The sequence below is a fragment of the Pyxicephalus adspersus genome, chromosome 5 (genome assembly GCF_032062135.1).
Source record: "Pyxicephalus adspersus chromosome 5, UCB_Pads_2.0, whole genome shotgun sequence".
Taxonomy (NCBI): Eukaryota; Metazoa; Chordata; class Amphibia; order Anura; family Pyxicephalidae; genus Pyxicephalus; species Pyxicephalus adspersus.
In genome coordinates, this window is record NC_092862.1 from 92,585,463 (window position 1) to 92,596,536 (window position 11,074).

The 11,074-nt window shown below is 34.2% G+C and overlaps 1 protein-coding gene across 1 annotated transcript in view; it reads left to right on the forward strand.

Moving 5' to 3' along the window:
• The window catches only part of ITGA9 (integrin subunit alpha 9), a 196,102-nt gene that overhangs the window by 28,169 nt on the left and 156,859 nt on the right, over positions 1 to 11,074 (forward strand). The window contains exons 2-3 of the mRNA XM_072412135.1: positions 796 to 923; positions 3,327 to 3,433. Coding sequence (XP_072268236.1) covers positions 796 to 923; positions 3,327 to 3,433 — 235 coding nt within the window. The remainder of the gene's footprint in view (positions 1 to 795; positions 924 to 3,326; positions 3,434 to 11,074) is intronic.

Here is an 11,074-nt window from a genome sequence, read left to right on the forward strand (position 1 = left end):
CGAATGCGCCAGCGATCATCCGATTCTGCTTGATGAATCAGAGGCTATGTGCAATATAATTAGAGTTGTGTAGACAGTTTTACATATTTTCCTGAATTTACTATTTGAGATTACAGTTCATCCACCTGGCTCTCTGGTTAAGCCCTTTGCATTCCTCATGTTGATGGTATCCATTTTGCACATAATACAATTAGTTCTACTGGGCTTTGCATTTTATACAGGAATTGGATATCTTCCCGTAAATCTTTGCTAGTTCATTTTTTAACAATAAACATACTTACCAACTTTCTGATTTGAGAAAAACAGACACCTTTTTTTGGCAAAGGACAGAGACTGCCACCAGGTATGCATATAAAACATTTGTGGACAATAAAATTATTGTTAAAGTGTTTGATGTTTTGCATTTCTTTTGGCAAGTAAGCATATAAGTTGTGAACAGATACATGATTAAGTGTACTTAACTTACAAAGAACTTGAACAGAGTCACTTGGCTTTTTCCTTTCCCTTTTTGTGTCAGTGCCACAGAAGTAACAAGTATCAGTACTATATGAGTATATGATTTTCTGTGGCAAAGTACACAACAGGGAACATTCCAAGCCCTAAAGACTAATAGTCAATAGTAATGGTCCCTACTATTAACATTACCAACCACTGAGCCTTGGTGTTAATGTACACTGTTCTTAATGCTCTAGTGCCAAAAGAGGCATTGTCCCTCCTAACATAAAACAGTAAACAGCTATAAAAATATATTATAACTAACTGATATTAAACATGACTTGCATTCTTACTTTGTAGGATATTGGTCGGTGCTCCAAAAGCAGATTCTAAATTTAGCTCATCCATAAGGACTCCTGGAACAATCTATAAATGCAGAGTTCACAGCAATCCAGATAAGAAGTGTACAGAGCTGGATATAGGAAGAGGTAAGCAATCATTTATTTTAAAGGATACTTGTTTTAGGGTACTGAACCAATAGCATATATGAGATAAGGGCACCAAGAGATGCCTACAAGCATTTTTCCTAAAACTAATTAAATATCTATAAATATGTAGGTAGCGATACTGCTAAGGTACAATTTTATAAATCTCTGTTAGAGCCCTGACCAGTGGCAAACTGGCATGTATTGAGTGACATCGCCCACGCACTGGAAAAGGCTTGGAAGGTCTGGACTACCATTTATGAGGCTCTGGCAAAGTGGTATATTCTAGTACCATATTGGCAAAAGTACCTTATTTTTATATAATATCCTAATGTGGAACTTTTTACTACAGATTTGTTTGAGAAGAGTTTGGTAAGTTTGAATAAACTGACTAATAATACTGGCTAGATTTTATAAAGTTCAATTGATATGCCAAGTGCATGGTTAACCACTCCCCTACACTTACATTCAACTTCTAGGCAACTGGAAGCATTGATTTGTGTTTTTAACAGGTTACTCCAGTTAGCTATGGTTGCCTTTTTTCGCATTTTGGCTTGCACTAGCCACAATGTAACATGGGATATTTGCTCAACCTGCACCCTCACTTGTAAAAGTGTTTTAAATCAGTCTCATTCAAATATCTGAAAGCAGAGCACCCAGAGTTATTTCATGAAGCTTCTGAAAAACCACATCACAACACCACCACATGCATATGCCTGCAGAAAAAGTATTTCAAGTGCTTCAATTTTTTTCATTGATGACCGAGATTTGGAGTGGTGGTGGACTGGCTAACAGCAGTAAACTTCAGTGGTTCTGCTGTAAAAAAAAGCTCCCATCTGAACTTAACCAGTCAGAAAAATTCCTACAGAGTGAGGGTTGACTTTTTCTTTCAACTATAAGTACAATAGATGAATGTCAGACATAAATAAAATGTTAAATGTCTCACAAATATAATACAGGACATAGATGCAAAATTCCATTTACCTAAAACAAGTTTCATACATATATATAATAATTATTATAATTATTATTAATTATTAATAAACATATATATGTATGTATACATATATAGCTCCAACACATTGCGCAGCGCTGTACATTAAATAGGGGTTGCAAATGACAGATGAATACAGACAGTAATACAGGAGGAGAGGACCCTGCCCCGAAGAGCTAACAATCTAGTAGGAATTTACACACATTAGGGTGGGAGATATGTATTGGTGGGAAGTAGTGATGGTTTCAAAAGACAGGAGAAGATGGGTATATATAAATATATATATATATATCATAGACTGTAAGGTCTTCGGGGCTGGGTCCTCTCCTCCTCCTGTCACTGTCTGTATTTGTCTGTCATTTGCAACCCCTATTTAATGTACAGTGCTGTGTAATATGTTAGCGCTATATAAATCCTTTTTAATAATATTAATAATTTACATTTCCCATAGTTCTATCAGGCCACATGAAACAAGTCTTTTGTATGGCCTCCGAGAAAAACTATAGCCACTCATTCTGCGCTGTAAAAATATTTTTCTTCATGTAATGCTTCCTGTAGAACCCAGTAGGGAAGGTGCAGGGGCATGAACTCCAGTTCAAAACCATCGGGGGCTTGAATAAATAGACCGCAGAGAGGCTTTGATGGGTGAGTTCTCCAGCTTGCAGAATTTTAAGCTATTGATTCTCTGGCAGAAATCTCTATGAAATTAGGAGTGGTGAAATATCTGCCAACCAAAAAGGGCTAACCTTTGTTGTATAAATCTAAATCTTTTTGTAACAACAAAGGTTCAAAGCAAGGACTTGTATAGTTTCAGCCATGTACCACTGCCATCAGGGACCTAAACAATGAAGCTCACCTAAGAGCCTCAGAAAAGCAGTAAGATGCTGTCGTGAAGGTTTTATAATACAAAAGCCAAATTTGATTTAAAATGTTTTAGTTCCCAATTGTTCAGTATTAAAATTAGAAAATGGTTTAGTTGTTTCCTCGTTTATTACTTCCTAAATCTCGGACCCAAAAGTAAGTTTGAACTCTTGAATTGTAATTTGAAAGCATCATTCAAAAGTTGAATTTGATGGTTTGGAAAAAAAATAATTAAATTTAAAACACCCTAAAATGAGTACCAAAACCATACTAGTAAGATATTGATGTGGTTAATGCTTAATTTAAATGTCTGCATCATTTTTCTAAAGGCTTTTAGTCCATTACCTAGATTAATTGTAAAAAAACTTAGTCTGTTGAACAAGATGTGCTGTACATCTCAATGTATTTCAAAGTGGAAGGCTTTTGAATCTCGTTCAAATGCACATCATGAGCATGAAGGTCACCTTTGAGATGAACTCGTAATTAGTGTATCTGTACCATGCTGTACCATATACATGTTTATTCATTTCTCTCATCCCTCCTTCTTGCAGGAAACAGTCGGGGGACTCCATGTGGAAAGACATGTAAAGAGGACAGGGATGATGAGTGGATGGGGGTTAGTCTGGCAAGGCAGCCAAAGCCCGATGGTAGTGTTTTGGTAAGAACTTGCTTTTCATCAGTTTAGTATGTTTATATTTCATGTCAACATTAAAGGAAACGTGTCATTAGCAAATGTCTATTCCACTTGGCATTTTCTTACCTCAACTTAAATTTGATTTTCTAGTATTGTTTTTTTTTGGAATTAAACTATTTTCTACAAGTATATAAAAATTAAATTCAAACACAAAGTTAGCTTTCTTGTCATCTTGTAGACGTCGAACCCTCTATGGCATTCTGCATTCAGCCCCTACATCATTAAAAACTCAGAGTTTATAACAAGCTTTTCTTGGAAGACCTTTACTCTATAATTCCATTTAAACAGACTTTTTACATTGCAAAATACAGACCAGTCCAACTCTTGTTCTGAAATGCCAGGATCTTCTTGCATTTTTAGAATTTCTCTAAGAGACAGCAATACATTTCATAAGATATGATTTGTAAAGAGTCAGAAAATAATTGTAGATGAACGTTCTTGTCATAATATCGCTTATTGGGTCTGATTTATTAAAGCTCTCCAAGACCGGAGAAGATAGACTACCATAGGAGAATCTGGGTAATCCAGCAATCCTGCAATGTATTTTTAAAAAATCAATTGCTATTGAAGGGCAAATGTCTTCAGTTCTGGATCAGATCAGTTTCAGGTTTGCTGAATCACCAGGTTCTCCAACGATCGTCCATCTTCTCCATTTTGGGGAGCCTTAATTAATCAGACCCATTGTGTTCATAATCGTTCTTGATTTGTTATTATGCACTGCTGCTGCAACTTTTGTGTTAAATGTATGGTTCTTTGTGTTAAATGTAAGGTCCCTTTCACACATGTGATGGAAAACCACATGGTAAGGCAAGCTGCTGCTGTGTGCCCAGGTGTGTGCAAAGTGTACTACAGACATTGCCCTTGAGGTTGCCGTTGCAGTGCTGTTTTTACTGGATGAGACTGCAGCTCAGCCTGCAGCAGATTACAATAAGAAAAAAAAACAGCTGAAACGGTCACAATACATATAATATATTCATACTGATCACTGTTTCAGTGTTAATCAAGATGGTTTATCACTTCCAGACTGCAATATAATAACTTTGTAGTCACAAGGTAAGTGGTTTCATTAGAGGGTGGTATGTGACAGATATGTGCGAATAGCTAGTAACATCAGACAATTACATGATAATTTGATTGTGTTGTTTTACCAAGCAAATCAGTCCAAGGATTAGACACATAAATGCAGCTGAAACATTTAAGGGGGTATTGTGATGTCTCTGAAAAGTAATAAATAGCAGTAAGTATAGCACTTACACATTACTTAGCATGTATGTCCTACAAAATCGCATGCCAGTTGTAGCTGCATTGCATTGGTGTCCTGGTGGTGCTGTACAACTTCAAGCAGAATTATCTTGAAGACATACTTGATTGATGCTTCACAAAGGTCAGGGCACCATGTGCCTTAGGCTGAGCATTTCCAGCTCTTCAGTTACCAAATTTCTAAAATAATCATATCCTTATTTTTCATCTCCTTGAGAAATGTCCTGGGAATAGAAGTATTGTTCCATGAAAGCTTTGATTGTAGCACAATATATGTTACCAAACAGAATATTACAATGTTTGGTCCCAGTACGGAACAAGGGCTTAAGCTAAAAGGGCTATGTCAGCATTTTGACCTATGGCAAGATAATTAGATGTAAAAGAAAAAGTAAAGCAGATGGATTTTTAGCTTCTTGACCTTTCATCAAGGTCTGCATTAAACCACATTTCACAAGTCTGTGGCTGCAGCTTTTCTCTAACAGATAATTTTTCTTGCTCAGATTGAATATAAACAATTTACAGATTGTTTCTCTTGATATGGATATTCTCTAACCCACATTGTTCTCTCTACATGAAGTTGATTTTCATAAGGAAACATATAGAACCAATGAAATGCATTTTAAAAAGATAATAAAAATTTGGCACTTCTGTTCTTAATTACTAGATAGTATGTCTGCTTACAGCTGTAAGTTAATGTCTAATGGATATAGCTAGTCATACTATTTGATATGTAAAACTGATTAGATAAAAATGATGAATCAATCAAAATAGTTAAAATAATTCCATATACTATCGAAATACAATCAAAATTTGGCCAGAATGTTTATCAACAATTGATCGGCCAAGCCAGCTGTTTTTGTCAGCTGGTTAGCCCATGTATTGTGATCAAAACAAGATTTTATGTTAATGGTAAAGTTTATAGTGTGGTATAATATATAATATACATGGTAAGGCAAGTTATATATTAGTATTATAACCTGTATAATAACAGGTTAATGGTACTTTAAATACTTACAAACTATGACAATTTTAATTTATTGTAATTACAGTTCTAAGATCAACTGAAACTAAAAGCGAGATTAAATAATGTATGCCTGGCATAAACCTCCCCACCAACAGTGCTTTTAGATAGTTTCAGCCATGTTCCACTGCCATCCTTTTGTACACTTACGCGCCCTTCAAAATAAATTATTGGATATTTTGTAGATATGTTTTTAAATTAGTTTGCCTTTGTTTTTAACTGTATCATATGTTTAGACTTACAGCTAGATTGATATATATGGCTATTAAAATAAGAATATATTTTTCCTACAATGTAATAACTGCTGTTCTCCCACCCACAAAGCTCACGACTGAAATCAATTATATTGTAGTATTTAATGATAATATTAGTGGCATGGCCAGGACAAAATGTTTTTACATTATTGGAATGTTGGTGTTTTGAACTGTAGTGGTGTAGTTGTATGAAAATGATTGTATAGTGGTATTTTTTATATCTTTATTTCTGTTTTACAGTTTATAAAATATTGCATATTAATATTTGGCATTTTGTTTATAGCTCCACCTGTAGACCTTAAGTGGAGCTATAGCCTTCTTTCACCTGTTTTCCTTACCAATCTCAGCTGATTATTTATAAAAAAGAATAGAAAGTATTTTTACATAGCTCAGACTGAAATATACTGGCTCAGATAAAGAAATCTGCTCCACTTAGACTGTAAAACAATTGTTTTGCTATTTAAAAAAATATCTGTGATTTCTGATTCATGGGTGTACTCTTTAGTAAATTTATTATATTATTCTATTAAGAATTAAATAAGGCACAAATTAAAACAATATTTTTTTAAACAGTCAACTAAAATCATCATTTTTTTTTCTCATTAATACAAAATCACATTAAACAATTCAAACATAATTACATTTACAATTGCAAATATATAATATTTGTGCATTTTCTGCTGGTTAGCAAAAAGCAGTTATTGGAAACCTACTCCAAAAAGGAAAAATCTCTGTTTATAGGTAGTCTGCCATTCTCACATTCCTCATCACTGCTAGATACTGTTCATTTATGTAAAATAAACACTAGTGTCAGCAGTAGGGTCAACTGGTCCAGATGGAGTTGACCTTTTAAGTAATAGTGATCATGAAAAGAATGAAATGTCTTCCGTATGCTTACCTATGTGTTACAAGTCATTGTGTTATCCAACAGTTATTCTAGAATGTTTAGTATTTTTATATATATATATATATATATATATATATATATATATATCAGTGATCAACCCAGAAATTTTTTTAAGCCGGGTGGGAAGAAATTGTAGGTGGGTGGCAGCCCCTGTATTGTAACCAATCTTTAGTAACCACCTAAAAACAACTATTTTCAGTAAAAACATACAATTATTTTATTAAAGTAGAACTGTGGCTTCCCAAAAAAAAAAATGTTATTTAGCACATAAAATTCTACTTCAGGTTTATTTTCCTGCTTTTATGTCTCCTAATAGTAAAAAAAAGAAAATGTTACAAAAGATATAGTATACCTTTCCTTATCCTCTCCAGTTGGAATTATTGTGTTTTAACTTAGTCTTCCTGCAAAGTCCCATAAATTCTTGTTAGTCCTGCCAGCAAAGTTCACCTAGTCCAATTCCCTGTAATGGTGTGGTAACTATGCTGCACTGCTCCCGAATTCAGCCTTTAATTATCAGTCATGGAAGCTGTGTTTGCTTGGCGTGCATTGAAAAATGTTGCAGGCGGTGTTACCAATTATTCATAAATTTGTAACCTGTAGGCAAATAAACACCTAGTGCTGCCCACTGAATTTTGCATTGATAGCAGTGTTTCTGTTGCTGATCCTCTCCCATTGTAAGCTGCAGTGTCTGGGGGAGTGCGTGTGAGACCAAGATTTGGCACAGTTAGGTTGGCATAAAGATTTTTGTTTACTTTTATAAGGCTTGACATTTCTTTAGACCATAATGCAGGAGCCTTTGGATGGTTACAGTGGTTGTTTGCTTCTAAAAGCAGATCCCAAAACCTGAATGCCAGCAACCTTTGTAGTATCTGTTCCTTTTATGGTAGAGACAGTATATTATCATTAGGACCTCTGCATTGTATTGACCATGAAATATATTGATATTTTACATGAACCATTGCATCATATGGTGATCACTGTTTCCTTGTGATTTACTGACATATCATGCACTCTGTTATTTAAGCCTGAGTGGTATAATAAATACCTGGATAAAGTTAAATATCTATGCATTGTATGCTTCATTATAAAGATTTTGTAGTATATTTCAAATGGCAATTCTATTGAAAAACCTGGGGTAGATCTTCTAATACAATGGTACAAAATTCTGGTACTATGCAATATATTTCAAGTATATTCACTTTTATGTAGGATAAAGTAACTTCATATTTCCTTTCATGTCCAGGCACCATCTTTTTTATATTAAATAGAAAATATATAATAGAAAATAAATGAAAATATAAATATATAAAAGAAAATAGAAAATAAATGTTACACAATCATGTTTTAAGATTCTCAGCAGAATGAGAAAGTCAACTATAGCATATTATATGCAGCACTATAGAATATCATTAAACAAACACCTACAATATGCACGCTAAATAGCCATTTCCCAAATGAGGGAGCAAATCAGGTCACAGTTTTCCCAGTATTCACAAGCTGTGTTTGCTGTCAAAGTTTTCTTGTAGTTTCTGTGCTGATGTACTCATCTTTCTTCAGGAAGGAAGCCAGTCCCACAGTGTGTAAGTCACAAAATGCTTGTGATAACAAGAGCCAGTGCTTGTTAACTTTTGTATTTACTTTCCATTCCCCTGTTGCTATCTGTCAATCCCAATTATTGTTACCAGTTACTTGTTACTTCTCAAACCACCAAAAACCTTAACCCTTTATTCTGTTTTCAAAAATTTAGAAATATATTGGTAACTTGGCAATTTGAATAGATTCTATATCTAGAATATAAAACTAAAAAAAAAACACAGACATACATTTAAAATGCCTATAAAATAAATTATTATTATTTATGTTATAATTAATTATAATTTAAAATTAGTTTTTAAAATAAACCCCCCCCCCATAAAAATGCCTAATAATAAAATGACTCTGGCCAATTATATTTTGAATCTGGTAGGGGTGCAGGCAAGCTCCCTTAATATCTAGAAATGCTTGAATCTTTCTAACTGGAATGACAGACATTTAGCCTTAGCATAAGGGAATACCCATAAGTTTGTAAATGGTGCCTACAGGTGATGATGACAAGTATTAGAAGATCCTTGGCTGCCCCTTGACAGCAACAAATTACCAGAATTAATAGGATATATTTCTTTTAGGCACTCTTCCATATTTTTACACATATTAATGTTTTCAAATCCTTGTCAGAACTAGGTAGCAGTGTATTCTCAAGTCAAATGCAGAAGCTGAAATGAAACTGGATGTAGATAGAAATATAAACACATTCATTTAAACATGTAGGTCAAAATCCATTTCAGGTTCCACTTACCCTTTTTTTAATTTAACAAAAAGACATAAGATCCCCTAATGATTTTTGTTACTGAACAGCAAATAGTTTATTTTATTATATATTAATAGGAATGGTTAATTTACCAGGACTGAATGGACTGATTAAATTGAACAAAGAAAAAAATACATTAAAAAAATGGATTACTGAGTCATTCAGCAAAAAGAGGGGTGTGAAGCATGAAGAGCGAATCATGGTTCACTCATCTCTAAGGTCACTCACATCTGCTATACACATGCCAAGGATAATAGAGTAATGTCTAAAAACATTGCCATTCTACCATGAAAGTGTAAGAATATTTATGCATGTGTATATCTATCAGTCACGGTCAGATAACTTGGAAAGCAAGTGGATGTTCAATTTTAATGTCCATGTGGACACACTATAAAGGTCTCACTGTAGAGTTATTGCCAAATCTTGCTAAATTACATTACTCACTAAATTAAATGAATAACTAAATATACAGAGCATATTTAAAATAAGGATGTTGATTTAGTGGAAAAATAATTGTTTCCTTTCCTCAATTTGTTATCTTCCTGCTGATTACTTAACAACATGGCCTTAAATATTGAAAAAATATTGTTACACAGCATACAGCAGGCCACTCTTTAAATTGTTAGAATTAGTTCTAAACCTGTATCATTTGTCAAATCCATCTGTATTTTCTATACCCTGTGGAAAAGAGTCATTACATATAAAATGGTATGATATTAAGAAACCTGTACTGAGATAAAATGCTAATTGCCATGAACTTTTTCTGAAAATGTTAGATGTTTAGCGGCTTTTAGGGTACCCAATAGCTTCAGTAATTTCTGGGAAATATGTCTATAGATCAGAAATTCTGACTTTAGAGTCTACACATTTGTCCCAGGGACTCAAAAAGTATTTAAATCAGGGGCAGCCAAACAACTAATGTTCTTGGAAGAAGATCACCATTGGCAGATCCTTTATCTCTGTCACTGCAGGTTTTCAGCATTTTCTAGCTACATTCAGACTTCCAAATTTGTCATCATGCTGATGACACTGGTCCCACGTGAATAGACTAAAGCGTACTGAAACTGGATGTAGCATTTCTTCCTTTTTTAAAGTATAAGTAAAAGGTATACTATAGTTTTAGGACTAGATGAATGTGTATTTTATGTTCATTAAATGATGACTTAAAAAATGGAAGAATGCAAAAGGAAATTGAGAAACAAATCACTGGGATTTGAGGCTTCCCACAATTATTAAGTAGCAAAACCTGTTTGCTTTCCAAATCTACAAGTCAATGGCTTGGCAGCAAGAAACTGTTAAGACAGCAGACACTTTGGTCAGAATTATGTAATAAATGACATGTGGGGTATGGGGGTCAGGATTATAAAATGTGCAACACACATTATAAATATAAAATGTGCAACACAGTGTAGAGAATTTAGTGGTCAGGTGCATAGTAAGTCTTCAGTGGTTTTAGTTAAAGTCACCAAGAGGTAGAGGTTTTTGGCAGAAGAGATATGCAAAGTCTCTTTTGTCAAAAACCCTTTCCCCTGCTCCCTTCTCCTTTTGTTCTTTGTTTGTGTTTGTGTTGAGTCCAGCTCTGTTCTTGGAAAATCTAGGTAGACCTAGATGCTAGAGATGCATGCGCAGCACTTTAATTCACAGTGGTCACCTACAGGCCAAAAGCTCACCCACTGCTTTAACCTAAACCAGAATATACTGAAAATAGGTTTTTGCTGTTCATACCCTGTTTCCCCGATTATAAGGCACTCTCATATTTTTTGAAATGCCAAAATATGCCCTGGGTCTTATTTTCAGGGGATGTCTTATTTTTCCA